The sequence below is a fragment of the Choloepus didactylus genome, chromosome 4, assembly GCF_015220235.1.
Source record: "Choloepus didactylus isolate mChoDid1 chromosome 4, mChoDid1.pri, whole genome shotgun sequence".
Lineage (NCBI taxonomy): Eukaryota > Metazoa > Chordata > Mammalia > Pilosa > Megalonychidae > Choloepus > Choloepus didactylus.
Window position 1 is genome coordinate 17,361,551 of NC_051310.1, and position 16,171 is coordinate 17,377,721.

Below are 16,171 nucleotides of genomic sequence, written 5' to 3' on the forward strand. Positions count from 1 at the left end.
ACTGTGCCTTCTCTGAGTGAAATAAGGTACCACTGGAGAGTTTTGAGCAAAAGAGTGACATGATCTGACTTATTTTAGAAGGATAATTCTGATTGGTAAGACTGATAGTCTTATCATGGGGTTAAATGTAGAAGTATGGCAACCAGTTAGGAATCTGTTGCAGTAATTCCAGCAGGAGATAGTGTTGACTTAGGCCATGGGGTAGCAGGGTAAATTGTGAGAAGTAGTCAGATTTTAGAATATTTTGGTATGGAGCTACTGGAATTTCTTAATGAGAAAACAAGTGAAATCTTAGGGTGGCTCCAAGCTAGGAGAATGAAGTTGTTGTCAACTAATATGAGAAGGCTCCTGATGGAGAGCAGGTATGGAACGGGAATAAGGAGTTTAGTTTTGGACAAGTTGTTTGAGGTGTCTCTTAAGATATACAAGCAGAGATGTTGAATAGGCAGTGGGATATATGAGTCTGGAATTTGGAAGAAAGGTCTCATCTGGAGATACAAATTTGGAACTTGCCAGCCTATAAATGATATTTAAAATCATGAAACTGGATGAGAATATTAGAGATTAAAAAAAGACCAAGCTCTGAACTCTTGACTATTCCAACATTGAGGTTAAAAAGATGAAGAGAAGCCAGCCATGGAAACTGAGAAAAGGGGAGTGGTAAATTGGTGTATTAGTCAGGGTTCTCTAGGGAAACAGAACATACAGGATACACATACACAGATACATAATGTAAATATTATGAGATTTTTTTTTAATATGAATTGGCTCGTGTGAACAGTGGGAATAGGCAAGTCCCAATTCCGTAGCACAAGCAGCAAGCTGGGAACTCTGGTGAGTTTTGATGAATTTCCCAGGAGAAGCTGGCTGGCTGAAGGAGAGATGGAAATTCTCCCTTCTGACTGCTGAAATCATCACTTCTCCTTTTAAGGCCTTCAGCTAATTAGTTGAGACTTCTCATTGTTGAAGGCAGTCTCCTTGGTTGATTGTAGACGTAATCAGCCATAGATAAATCCGTGAAATATATCCTCACAGTAACAATCAGCCCTGTGCTTACTTTACCAAACAACTAGATACTATAACTTGGTCAAGTTGACACATGAACTTAACCAAAACTATCCACCCCTCATCAGCTTGGCACATATCTCCTTAAACCATATTTTATCTCTAAATGAAAACAATAACAGTGAATTCCAACAATTCTCAACTGTCAACTGTCCTGTGTACAACTGGAAATGCAGTAACTTCCCCAAGAATAGGATGCATGTCCTTGGGTAATATTCATTCTTAAACTTAATATCTTATAACTTAAATACTGCAACATGAAGTTAATACAACTTACATTATGTGATAAGGGGATAAGATGAGGAAGAAAACAAAAATATTTGCTTTATGTATATATACAAATGTTCATAACAAACTAAAGAAATATTCATAATTTACAGTTCTTATTTCTGTAACTGGTCATGTGGTTGTAGTTCATATTTATAATTCCCTTCTTCCATTACCATTCTATATTCCTTTTACCCTCGACAAACACCTCAGCTGGCTGTGGTTCTTTGCCTGGTAGGCTGACCCAAACCTTCATTCCTGAAGTTTCTGGATTAGGTTGTTGCAGTTTTCCATTGACTTTAATCACAGGGCATGGTAGTACCAAGAGATACCCTAAGAGATCTCCTTTATTCCAGGAAAACTCTTCTTTACCTCCGTTGTGTAGTTGCAGTCCTACCTCCCCTTGATAATCAGGTTCAGTAACCCTAGCCAGTTCAGTAATTCCCTTCCTTGCCTGTTGATTCAGAGGCAGGAGGAGTCCAAAGTGACCAGGTAGCAGTCAACTTCCAGTTCAATGGAATCATTGTTGTCTCCTAGTGGAAGCACTCCTTCTTTTGGAACTAAGATCTGTAGACCAGCAGAGCTTGAGGTTGCAGGGACAGGAAGCAAAAATTTTTCTAGCAGATCACTAGGGTCAATAGTGAGTAGTGCCACTCCCATTTCCACCCCTTGATTCCTGAACCTTTGAATTCTGGCTATGGGAGAAACAGCACCACAGAGTGCACATTGATTTAAAGCGTATACACCCTCCTGGAGAACACTGCCCCAGCCCTGTAAGGTTTTGCTACCAAGTGGATGCTGTACTTGAGTCTTCAAAAGGCCATTCCACCTTTTATCAATCCAGCTGCTTTAGAATGATGGGGAACATGGGAAGACTAGTAGATTCCATGAGCATGTGCACATTGCCACACTTTATTTGCCATGAAGTGGGTTCCTCGATCAAAAGCAATGATGTGTGGAATACCATGACAATGGATAAGGCATTCTGTAAGTCCACAGATGGTAGTTTTGAGGGAAGCATTGCATGCAGGGAAATCAATCCCATATCCCGAATATGTGTCTATTCTAGTTAGAACAAAAGGCTGTCCCCTCCATGATGGAAATGGTCCAATGTAATCAACCTGTCACCAGGTAGCAGGCTGATCACCTTGGGGAATGGTACCATATTGGGGACTGAGTGTGGGTCTCTGCTGCTGGCAGATTGGGCACTCAGCATTGGCTGTAGCCAGGCCAGCCTTGGTGAGTGGAAGTCCATGTTGCTGAGCCCATGCATAATGTCCATCCCTACCACCATGACCACTTTGTTCATGAGCCCTTTGGGCAATGACAGGAGTGACTGGGGGAAAAAGGCTGACTAGCATCCACAGAACAGGTCACCCTATCCACTTGATTATTAAAATCTTCCTCTGCTGACAGGAAGTAAATTACAGGTTAACAGGGATCAGATGTGAAGGGAAGGGGATTTACTGTTTAGTAAGTGCAGAGTTTCTGTTGGAGGTGATGAAAAATTAGGGTAATGGATATTGGTGATGGCTGCACAATATGGTGAATATAATTAATACCTCTGAATTGGGAAATTTTGAGTTGTATATATGTTACTACAATTAAAAGATTTTTAAATTAAAAAAAAAAAAAATCTTCCTCTGCTGAAGTCACCCTCTGGTGAGCATTCACATGGGGCATAAATATCCTCTTTTTTGCCCACTCCGAAAGCTCCATACTCATACCTTTACCCCAGACCTCTTTGTCACCAGTTTTCCAATCATGTCCTTCCAAGTCCCTGACCATCCAGCGAGACCATTGGTAATGGCCCATGAATTGGTATTCAAATGCACCTCTGGCCATTTCTCCTTCCAAGCAAAATCAGCAGTCAGGCACACTGCTTGAAGTTCTGCCTACTGGGAAGATTTCCCTTCGCCACTTTCCTTCAGAATGTCCCTGAAAGGGACTGCAGTGCCGCAGCTGTCCATTTTCAGGTGGTACCTGTATATCATGTAGAACCATCTGTAAACCAGGCCCAAGTTTTCTGTTACTTAGACAACTGATTGTAAGGAACTCCCCAAGAGGCTACAGCTATGGGCTGGGAAAGAGAAGGGGATGTGGAAGGACTGGGGGCCATGGGCATTTGGACCACTTCCTCATATAATTTACTTGTGCTTTCAGGACCTGCTCAAGCTGTGTCACTTCCATTTGTTGATGGAGTGCTGCTGTGCGTGCCCAACTTATTTATGGCTTGGTGGGACAACACCCAGCTCACGATGGGCAGCTCAGGTCTCATGGTAACTTGGTGGCCCATGGTTAAGCATTTGGTCTCTACTAAGGCCCTGTTGACGGCCAAAAGCTGTTTCTCAAAAGGAGAGGATAGTTGTTTGCAGATGATGGCAAGGCTTTGCTCTAAAATCTAACTTCCTGAATTGTGATTCTCTTATAAGGGCTTGCCGTAGGCTCCAGACAGCATCTCTGTTTGCCACCGACACTTCAGCATTATTGGATCTGCTGGGTCATATGGCCCAAGTGGCAGAGCAGCTTGCACAGCAGCCTGGACCTGTTGCAGAGCCTTCTCTTGTTCCAGTCCCCACTCAAAACTAGCAGCTTTTTGGGTTACTCAGTAAATGGGCCGAAAACACTCAAATGAGGAATTTGTTGTCTACAAAATCCAGGGAGACCAACTAGGTGTTGTGCCTCTTTTTTTTTGTTGTAGGAGGGGTCAGATGCAACAGTTTATCCTTTACCTTAGAAGGGATAACTTGACATGGCCCATACCACTGGATGCCTAGAAATTTCACTGAGGTGGAAGGACCTTGAATTTTTGTGGGATTTATCGCCCACCCTCTGAGACACAAATGCCTTACCAGTAAGTCTAGAGCAGTTGCTACCTCTTCCTCACTAGGTCCAATAAGCATGATATTATTAATACAGTAGACCAGTGTGATGTCTTGTGGGAGGGAGAAATGATCAGGGTCCCTGCAGACTAGATCATGACCTAGGGCTGGAGAGTTGATACACCCCCAATGTAGGACAGTGAAGGTGTATTGCTGGCCTTTGTAGCTGAAAGCAAACTGTTTCTGGTAGTCTTTACTGACAGAAATTGAAGAAAAAGCATTTACCAAATCTATAGCTGCATACCAGGAACCAGGGGATGTATTGATTTGCTCAAGCAACGATACCACATCTGGAACAGTAGCTGCAATTGGAGTCACCACCTGTTTAAGTTTACAATAATCACTCTCATCCTCCAAGATCCATTTATTTTCTGTATAGGCCAAATAGGAAAGTTGAATGGAGATGTGGTGGGAATCTGGTATTGCTTTTGATTTACTATTTTAATAGGTAGAGGTAGTTCTAGTGTCTTGCACTTGGCCTTTCCTACATAATAGCTCTCACGCCACAAGTCACAAAACCAATGTGGGGATTCTGCCAGTTGTTCAGTATGTTTATTCCAATTATGCATTCTGGAACTGGGGAAATAACCACAGAATGGGCCGGGTCTCACTGGACCCACTGTGAGACAGACCTGAGCTAAAACTCCATTGATGGCCTGACCTCCATAAGCCCCTACTCTGACTACAGTGATGTTTTTGATCTCCTGGAATTCCCAGCCTGTGTCTAATAATCCCTGAAATGTCTGATCATTTCCTTTTCCCTAGTGCAGTTACACTGGTAAAAGACTGTAGGTCACTTTGGGGAAGGCTGGGAACAGATTAACAGTAAAAATTTTTGGCAGTATAGCAGGGTCCTTCCCTAAGGGGAGCTGGCCTACCCTTCATTCAAAGGTCTCTGAGTCGGTAAACTGTCTCAAGTCTGGAAATGAATTAAGGGGCCATGACTCTCTGTTCAAGTTAGACTTTTGTTCACTTGACCCAGAACTCTTTTCCTTATATAGATCAAGTAAGAATTTAATAGACTTCCTATCTATTCTACTTCTAGGTATCTCATGATCAACTACCCAATGTTGTAGGTTGTGTCAGTCAGACTTTTTGACTGCTGCTTTGAATCTGCTGTCCATTATGGTGGCCACACCCACCTTGTCTTTTGTGATTAAGTGCTGCCACTTGGCTTCTGCCAAGCCAGTATCTGATCATCCCTGTTGTGTTTAAGCATCTAAGTTCAGTAACAGCAGTTCCCACAGTAATATCTGTCCTAAAAGAAGAGCAACCACAGAGCTCTTCACAGATGATGAAGTTAGTCTCACGTATGTATTCCCTCACAGTCTTGATGAAAGATGTGTCCTCTGGACATTCCTGTGGTGGGTGAGCATGTCTTACATGATAAATCCATTCTAACATTCCAGTCTCTCCAAGCCTTTGGATCCCCTTATCTACATTATATCAAGGCAGTTCTGGGATTTCAACTTTAGGCATTGTAGGCCATCTTTTGATCCATGCTTCAGCCAACCACCTGAACAAACTGTTAGAGCCCTTTCTAACCCCCTAGCTCCAACACTGAATCCAGAATCTCTGCTTTGTGGGCCCATATCAATAAATTTGGCCTGATCCAACTTTATATCCCTTCCATCATTATTCCACATCCTTAATATCTATTCCCACATGTATTACCTTGATTTCTGTCTATATAAATTGGAAAAATCATGCAGTTCTTTTAGAGTGTAGCACACCTAATCATGGGTCACACTTTGTACCTTACCATTTGGGGACTGTTGGAACTTCAGCCTAGTTGTAGATCTGGAAGTAAAGAGGAATGCTGGATGTAGGTTGTGAGAAGAATTGGAAGTGTCTTTCAAGGCAACTAAAGAACATTCCATTGCAGTTTCATCTGGTAAAACAGAATTAATTTCTTCGGACAGAGATGTGAGAGCTATTTCCTCAGAGGCGGTGGTTACAAGTTTATCAGGCACAGCAGGGTTAATCTATTCCTGTGGAGGTTGAATGGCTGATTCCTCAGGGCAGACTGTTAAAGGTTTATCTGACAAAGACTCAGCAGAATCTAGGGTTTTAATGTCCCCACCTTTATTATTATCAACCCTTGTGTCCCCATTCCAATTTTCAGTATCCCATTCCTTTCCAATCAATTCCCTCAGTTTAACAGCAGACACCCTGTTAGGTTGGAATTCAATTTACATTGCAATTCAGCCACTCTCATAATGAGACTCTAGGTTTGGTTTTCAGAAATCCCAAGTCTGCGACTACGAAAATAAGATTTTCTTTCAAGAAACACATAGAAACTGTCATATCCTTCATGCAGTGTTCAAGTTGGGAATTTAAAGCCTTGAGTTCATCCCTTTCTTTTACAACTGTATCCAGAGTACTTAGGAATGACAATGAACATCATTATACTTGTTAACTCCTCAAAACTGTGTTAAGATGTCAAAAACACTCATTCAGAGCCTTGCCTCTTAAAAGCATTCGAGTAGCCATATCCAGTGGTCATATTTTACACATCTCTTTTACCAATTTGCAGCCAGTACCACCTTGATTGTTAGAAATAGAGTCATTAATGCCTTTGAATCTAATCAGTTCAGAGAACCAAATTCCAGAAACTCTAGAAACAACTCAGAAATCTCATCCTTAAGATTCTGTTTCTCATGAACCTCCTCTGGTACCAAAATCTGTGTTAGTCAGGGCTCTCTAGGAAAACCAGACTGACAGGAGATATATATTATGTAAATATTATGAGGTTTGTTATGGGAACTGGGTCATGTGACTGAGGGAATGGGTAAGTCAGAATTCCATAGGGCAGGCTGCAAGCTGGGAATTCCCATGAAGTTTTGATGAATTTCCCAGGAGAAGCTGGCTGACAAAAATTGAGATGGAAATTCTCCGTTCTGATTGCTGAAATTATCACTTCTCCTTTTGAGGTCTTCAAATGATTGGATGATACTTCTCTCATTGTTGAAGGCAGTCTCCTCGGTTGATTGTAGATGTAATCAGCCATAGATGCAGTCAACTTACTGATAATTTAAATCCATGAAATATCCTCATGATTGACCAAACAAGCAACTGGATACCATAACCTGGTCAAGCTGATACATGAATTTAACCATTGCAGTTGGAAAGACAACAGGCAAGCATGTGGTCCTGGAAGTCAAGTAAAGAAAGTTTCAAGTATGAAAAATATTCAGCTATATCAAATAATGTTGTTAGCCCAAGTGAGATAAGGATTGAAGATTGATCATTGGCTTTAGCAGTGTGGAAGCTTTTGATGAGCTTGACCAAAACAGCTTTGATGGAGTGGTAGAGCTGAGTAGAGTAGATTTAAGAGAAAATAAGACTTCTCACTTCTGGATGGGGTGTGGAAAGTTACATCAGGCTAATACTCATGGTATGACAATGAGAAAAAGCCAGATAGATTATAAAAATCATTTTCTTAAAAGGTATTAGATGGCTGTAGAAACAGTGAGGAGGGCTTAGATGAACTAAAATTCCCAAGAAGAGAACTTTTCAGAGTTGATGATCTTTGGCCATTTTTTCCCTGGGAGTATTTGCTAAATCTGTGCTTGTGAAGAGAATCAGACTTAGTCCACTCAGAGAGACTCTACTGAGAAAAACAATCTTTTAAAGCTTTTAACAATTGAATTTAAAATTTCAATTTAAAGCAAATTGAAAAATTGAGGAGCCCCAAAGATATAACTAGCTTTCCTTATGGTACGTTTGGTGGGGTTGAGGGTTGTATTCAAAACTGGGGAGTTAAATGGAAAATGTCTAAAAGGTAGAATGAAATCCCTTACATTCTCACAGTGCTTTGGAAAAAAATATCTGTCAGGTCCGAAAGCTGGCTTCAAGCACAAGGCCATCTCCCCCTCAATATTTACCAAAATTTGAAGACATGTGGGGCAGGAGGTTGGAGAGTTGGGTGGAGACCTCTGAAAGACAGAGCTTAGTTGCCCATAGCATTTCAGAGCCAAGGTGATGGATACCCACCAGGTTCTCAATTAAAATATGTGGAGGACCATGCCTGAGAAATAGGAATGAATCAGAGGTAGAATGAGTCTTACTAAAACTGCATCCCACCCACTCTGAGTCAATCTCTTACAGACCTGAGGTGATCAGCCCCTCCTCTATCTACTTAAAGAAAGGGGGTGGATATCAACTGGGGACTTGGCGATTCGTTTATATACAATTTCTAGCAGACAATGGAAAAATAATAAAATAAAAATAATAATATAATAATATATAAAATAAAATAAATAGGATGAGTTTAAGAGCAATGTATGCTTGGAAAAAGACACGATTAGGGACCTGGAAGACAGGACAATAGAGTATTCAAACTGAATCAGAGAAAGGATCCCCCTCAAAACAAACAAAAACCCAACCAAGTAAGGCCCAAGAGGCCTAAGGTGTAAATGGAGTCTCAGAAGACAAGGAGAAAGAATGCGGCAGAAGACATATTTGAAAAGATAATAGCCAAGGATGTTTATAAACTGGTGCAAGACATAGATTCAAGAGGCTTAGTGAACAACAAGTAGGTTAAATCCAAAAAAAAACACAATTAAGCACATCATAGTAAAACTTCTGAAAAGATGAAGACAAAACCTTATTGAAATATATAGAATTCTCTACCCAACCGTGACAGAATTCATATTCTTTTCAAGTGTGCATGGAACATTTACCAAAGTTGATCATATGCTGGGCCATTAAGAAAGACCCAATAAAGTTCAAGAGGTTGAAATTGTTCAGAGTGTATTCTTGGACCACAGTGGAGTAAGCAATATATCAATAACCAAAGGATTACTAAGAAATGGCTGGAAATTAAACAGTTTGCTACTAACTAGCCTATGGGTCAAAGAAGAAATAAGAATGTAAATTAGAAAGTATTTGAACTTTGAACTGAATGATAATGAAGACATGATTTGAGAACTCATGGCATGTAGCTAAAGCTGTGCTTAGAGGTTAATGTATAGCATAAATACAAGATTAGAAAAGAAGAAAGACTAAATAGCAATAACTTAAGTTTTCATCTTTAGAAACTAGAAAAATTACATAAAGTTGAACCCAAGGAAAGAAAAAATGGGAGTAGACATATTGTCATCTGCCAATATTGACAACTCTGAGTTTTGCTGTGGAAAGGAATAGTGAAGTGGTGGGAGGGTAGCAAAGGATGAACTGGGGTCAGAGAGGATTTTTTTGTTTTAAGAAGGGAAAAATAACAATTATGCATGTGCTAGTTGGAACAGTCCTGAAAAGGGATTGGAGGTACATATCATGATGCAGGAGAGCAAGAGGAAAATTGCTTCAACACTGTTCCAGAGAGGGATAAAATCAAGTGCCTAAGTGGAGGTACAGTACTTAGCTAATTGCATGGTCAGTTCATCCTTAGCATTAAGGAAGACGCATTGAAGGCCCTCTTGAGGTTCATGGTGATAGATTTAAAGTGAAATTGGTCAACCTGACTGTATGTTTTCTCTAAACACATTTAGCTGCATGCAAAATATGGGCAATGGGTAGGATTTAATCTCATTTTAGTACCTTTACTTCTTATGTGTGGTGTGTATACATAAACAAGATATATCATCTTGTGTTTTAAAGATGTACATAAATGGCATATCCTATTACGAATTGCTTTTTAATTTAACTCATTTTTGAAATTTATCCATTTTAGTAAATATGGATCTGTTTCATTCATTTTCATTCTAGTACATGAATATAATTGTGTATTTTGTATAAAGAGAATTTTATGCATTCTTCTACCAAGAGACATTTAAATTGTTTCTGTTTTCTCTAGCCTCAGTGGTGTAGTTTTTCGTGATTTTATTGATTTGTTGGATTCTTTAAATACCTAGAATTTTTGGTGTTCATCTGTCATAATTTATATATTTTGTAAATATCTTCCAAGATATTTAAAAGACTTTCCAAGTCTTTTACTTCTCTTTAATGTTTATTTTTTTGCCATTATGAGGTTTAACATTTTAATATAATTAAATTTACTAATCTTTTCTTTTATGGGTTAAGTTTTTTTAACTTTTTAAAATGAAACTTATTCCTGTCTCAATGTAGTAAAGATATTCTCTCTCATTTTCTTTTTTAAATTAGAAGTTTTACTTTTCACACTAAATCTTTTATTTAATAGAATTAAATCTTGTGCATGAAATTATCTTTTTTTTTTTTTTACCTATGTAGCCCAGTTGCCTCTGAGCTATTCATTTGAAGAGTTAGTCAGTCCTCGCTGATTTGAAGTGTAGCTTCTGTCATATACCAGGTTCCTTTGTATGCTTGTGAGTTTGTTTCTGGGCTCTTCATTCAGTTACATTTGTCTTTTTACTTCTCCCCATGTCAAAACCACGATATCTTAAAGCCTAGGACTTCATCATAAGTCTTGACCCTGAAAGGTGAAATCTTCCTCCTCTTTACCACTATCATAATCTTTGTATGTATTGGGTTTATTTTTTCTTTTTTTGTCTTCCTCTTCTCTATCCCTCTTCCCTCTTCTCCTTTCCCCTGATGTTTTTTCTCCCTCTTCACTGTCTTGGCCATCTTTGGCCTTTTGTTCCTCCATATGAATTATAAAATATGCCATTGAATTTTTAAATTAATCTGGGGAAAACTGCAATCTTTGGATATTGGATCTTTCAACCAACAAATATTCATGTATCTCCATTTATTTAGTGTCCTAAGTCTTTCTGTATTATTTTCTAACTTTCTCTATGAATGTATTACACATATATTATTAGATTCATTTCTAATAACTTTATAATTTTGTTCCTATTGTAAGTACTGTCTACACAAATTATATTTTTTTGTTGCTGAAGTATAGGAATATCATTGATCCTGTACGTAGAAACTTTGCTGAATTCTTATTAGTTCCACTGATTTATAGATTCATTTGGATTTTTATGTAGATGATTATATTAAAAGAAAAAAATCAAAACCATTATTTTCAAGCTGTATTTCTTTTTTATTTCCTACGTTTTTTGTGTGTGGGCTGGGGGAGTGGGTGTTTTGGTTTGGGTTGGTTTAATTTTATTGCTCTGCCTACCAAGTTTTATAAATATATGCATGTATTGTTTTCTTGTTTCTGAAATTTAAAGGGCAGAATAGTTTCAGAACTTCTTTGGCTACATCACACTAGTTCTGATACATAGTATTTTATTCTTATTCTAATATTCATTGTGATTTATTCTTTGGGCTGTGAATTATTTAGAAATGGGGTTTTAAAATTTCAAATATATAGGAATTTTGGTTAGTTTTTATGAGTTCTAATTTTATTGCTTTGTGGTTGGAGAACAAAGTGTAAGCAATTTTGATTCCTTCATATTTGAGATTTGCTTAGTGACCTAGTACATTGTTAATTTCTATAAATATGCCATGTACACCTGTAAAGACTGTGTATTCTCTAGTTGTTGGATACCTGGTCTTATATATCCTCAGGAATAGTGTTCAATTCTTCTATACCTTCACTCATTTTTTCCTTCTTTATCTATCAGCTATAAGAGAAGAGTTAGACCCACTATGATTATGGATTTGTCAATTTCTCCTTGAAGATCTCTTCATTTTTGCTTTATGTATTTTAAAGCTCTGCAAAAAAATTTAAGGGAATTCAGGCTTGAAATTGTGTTATTTCCTTAGTGAAATATTCCCTTTATTATTATGTTATGACTTTATTTAATCGTAACAGTACTTTTTACCTTAAAGTCCATTTCCTATGCTATTAATAAAGTTACTCCAACTTTCTATTGGTTGGTGTTGGTCTGATATATCTTTTTCCATCTCTTTACTTTCAGTCTTTCTTTGTCATTATGTTTTTAGGTGTGCCTTTTGTAAATAACATATAGCTGGATTTTGTTTTTGATCCAGAGAGTTTCTTAGTTAAAGCTGAATATTATGATTACTGGTATACTTTTATTTATCTTATCTTGCTTTGTGTTTCTCTTTATCATAGTTTCTCTTTTCTCCTTTTTTTTCTCCTCTCTGTCTTCTGTTTCATTCATTAAAATTTCTTTATTCAATTTTCCATTAATAGGTTAGAAGTTACATATATTCAATTTTTATTCTTTTAGTGGTGGTTGCCCTGAAAATTTTAACTTGTATCTTGACTTAAGAGTCTAAAATTAACTGTTATCTCTAGATTTTCATAACCACTACAAAAACATTAAAGAGCTTTTACTTCAGTTCTACATCTTATTTTTTGTGATTATTATTTAGTATATTAATCCTATATTATATTGAATTTCCCCAAATATATAATTATATGTGTAACTATCATTTTTGTTGTATAAATTCTGTGCTCGTTTAGATTTACTCATGTGTTTACCTGTTTCTCTGCTTATTATTACTTCTTGCTTCTTGCTTTTTCCTTCTGAGTTCAGTTTCTTTATTTCCAAAGTACATTTTTTAGGTTTCTTTTTAACAAGGATCAATGAATAGCAAATTCTGTCTTTGTCTTATGCCTTTATTTTGTCCTGCTATTGACTGATTATTAACCTGGGTATAAATATGTCTATGTATGGGTTTTGTGTTTTTTTTAATATGTTTTTATTGTAAAATAAAACAGGTTTAAAAAACCATACAAAACAAAGAAATGTATGACTTAGTGAATTATTATAAGGCAAGCACCCTTGTAACAAGAACTCAAGTCAAGAAATAGAATCTTTCTACCATGGATGTATTTTTATTTTTTCTGCTTGGGACTCTTAAAAAACATTCTGTGTAATTTTCTCAAATGTCTCTTCTAGTTTACCAGTTCTCTCTCTAGCTGTGTCTAGTCTGCTTTTAATCTGTTCATTGATTTTTTAATTACCATATTTTTTCATTTATAAAGTTTTAGGTAGTTCTTTTTAAAATCTTCCTAATCTTTTCTGTGCTGTCACTTTTTAATGGTTATTTTCCCTTCTTTTATATCTCTCATCTTTTACAGTATATTTTCCAGTGTTTTACAGATTGTTGGTCTAGTATTTGAAGTAATGCTTCTGTTATTGTGTTTACTGAATCTGGTTGATTTTTTTAGTAATTTTGAGGCCTCAGGGCTTTATCTATGCAATCTTGCCAGCTAGATTGTAGGAATTGTCTCTGATTCTTTCCTGCACCCCAGGGTATCATTGTATTAGACCAAATGTTACCACTTTCACATAGATGGGGGAAAGTAGAATCCAAATCTACAAGAGGGACAACCCTGAGGATTTGATTTAATAGGGGAATGTTTATTTATTTGTTTTTAAAGCTAGGGTTCAGACAGAGACAAACCTGTGCTAGGGCTGGATTTATTTTTCTAGATTTCACTTTACTGAGGGTTTAGCTTTCTTAGGTTACAAGGTTTATGCACAAGTGGTAATTCCATTGCCTCCTAATTTGAGCTCAGGACCTCATCATCTGTCCTCATCAGAGTATTAGCACTCAAGGCTCTGGGTTACTGATTTACTGGGGTATGGAGTTACAACTCACCTTCCCTCCTCTGTGCAGCTACAGCATTAAGTCAGATGCCTACCTCTCTGGTTTTCAGCACCCTCTTCATTGCTGGCACCTAAGGATTTCCCTTTCTGTCTTGTCAGCATAGTCTTGGGTGATAAGCAGGGCAATATTGTCTTTCTTTTCTAATCAAACACTTCTAGATATTTGTAGTTAAAGACTTGCCAAAATTAGGAGTTTTACCAAATATAGGATGGAAAAAAATTTGTTCATTGGTAATTTTTATATGTAACTCATAAATTTATCTATCATAAGAGATAAGATCAGGACAAAACCTTGGCAACTAAAGGCTAGAACTGATTTTATCAAATAAGTATTTATTAAGAAACAGCTGAGAGTTTGTCAGTTGATCTCCTGTTTGAATTCTTCTTTAGAAGTTTTTTGTCCAGTGTTATCTGATCCTCCTGTAAGGAACAGTGAAACCTTTTTGAACAGCTGATCCCAAAGCTTGTGAATACTCCATATCATCTATTGTATTGGTGCACATACACTGCTTTTGCTGTTTTTAAATTCAGGTAAATTCTCATTCACTAGTTTTTAACTCTGTAGTAGCTTGAATGACAGGTAATATTAGTGATAAATTAATATGGTCTTAAATGTTAAATAGGTTTATTTGCCTATCTCTTTTAGAAAAATATTACTTTATAGGTGTTTGAACAAATAAAAAACAACAATTGTAACTGATTTTAGCTGCATTAACTTAGCCTTTTTATATCATAATTAGTAAATAGTGGCTTGTAATCTTTCCTGCCCCCACCATAGATACTTTGGAGTCCATTTAATGGTAAACAGTAAACCTTTGTATCATTCTTGCAACCATTCTGTAAATCTGAAAATATTTCAAAAATAGAAAGTTAAAAATAGTTTTTAAAAAATCACATGAAGGTGGAGGAAAGATCTTTGAGCACTTAATTTGGTTCTGAGCTTCCTCTAAGTCATTTGGCAACAGGATGCTTTTTTTACTTTTGCAACCTTGCTGACAGAAGAAGAAAGTGAAATTGGAAACTTTCCTTTAAAGAGTCTTGTGAAATTTTTTACAACACCTAAGTGCTTGTAAAAGTCTCAGATATAGCCATAAGAAAATATGTTGTTAAAGAGTAATTCTCTTTTCCCTCTTTATTATGTTTGCATGACAATTTAGAGATTTACTCTCCTTTATTGTGTTGGGTTGAGTCATATGATACTCAGTCATGTTAAAAATTAGTTTACTTTCATTTTTAAAATTAATTTTCAGGCCTGATAGTTACTTTTAAAAATGAATTTCTACAGAAAAGAAACACTTATCTTTAAGATGCAATCTTTTTTTTTACATACAGTTTTAATGAGATATAGTCACATACCCTACAATCATCCACAGTGTACAATCAGTTGTACCATCATATAGTTGAGCATTCATCACCACAATCAATTTTTGAACATTTTCCTTGCTCCAAAAAAAATTTTTAAAAAAGTGAAAAAGAACACATAAAACATTCCATCCCTTCCATCCCACCCTATTTTTCATTTAATTTTTGTCCCCATTCTTCTGCTCATCTGTCCATACACTGGATAAAGGGAGTGTAAACCACTAGGTTTAAGAGACAGTCTTTTTAAAGAGACAGTTTTGCTAGCTATGACTAAACATATGGTGCCAAACTTAGGCAAGATGGTAAGATAGAAAAAAAAACATTTTGCATCCTTTTTTCATCTTTGGGTTTCCTACTCCCTCTTCTTAGCACTTAGTCTTCCTGCCCTCTTCATGTTTCATGGTATTTCCCAATCTTGCTTATCTAGAAATAGGGTAATTCATATTAAAGTGTTAGAGAATCTATTTTATTCTGTTAGGACTGTTTGTACTTTTTAAAAAGAATGGTTGAATAAACCAATAATTGAAATACACAAACACACAAAAAAAAGAATGAAGAAGAGGATGGATGGAGGGCTGACTGGCTGGCTGAATGAAGGGATGGGTGATGGTAGGGTTTCAAGCATCCGTGGAGAAGTCTTTCCAATGTCGGTGATGGTCTGTCCTCTTGAAGAGAGGGTCTGTCGTTAGACTCTACCTACCTCTGCATTACTACTGTGGTGTATCACAACCACTGGCATGTATTATTCCTTTCTTCTTTGGTCACTTGGCATACCAGCTTGAAATAAATCACTTTGTTTGTTTGTTTGTTTAAGGCTGAAAGAGCATATTCCTTTTGTGGAACTATTGAGTACATGGCACCAGATATTGTCAGAGGAGGAGATTCAGGACATGACAAGGTATGTTCTCTTTCTGCCGCTTCTTTATGTATATATTATACATTATATATTGTTATATATAATAACAATTCTAGTTAATAAGTTACATACAGCATCTTTTCAAAAGAGCCCTCTTACCTTCATCTTTTCTTTCCTTTGTTTTATATACCTGAGCATATTAGGATATCTAGTATTTTGGAGGAAAAAGGATAATAGAAAGGTTATCTAGCCTTTTTAAAGGTTTTGTTGGTAAAAATATT

The 16,171-nt window shown here is 36.9% G+C and overlaps 1 protein-coding gene across 3 annotated transcripts in view; it reads left to right on the forward strand.

Moving 5' to 3' along the window:
• RPS6KA5 (ribosomal protein S6 kinase A5) overlaps window positions 1-16,171 on the forward strand; it is a 231,590-nt gene that overhangs the window by 140,033 nt on the left and 75,386 nt on the right. For all 3 annotated transcript variants that reach the window (XM_037832058.1, XM_037832057.1, XM_037832059.1), the window contains one exon: window positions 15,849-15,932. In XM_037832058.1, coding sequence (XP_037687986.1) covers window positions 15,849-15,932 — 84 coding nt within the window. The remainder of the gene's footprint in view (window positions 1-15,848; window positions 15,933-16,171) is intronic.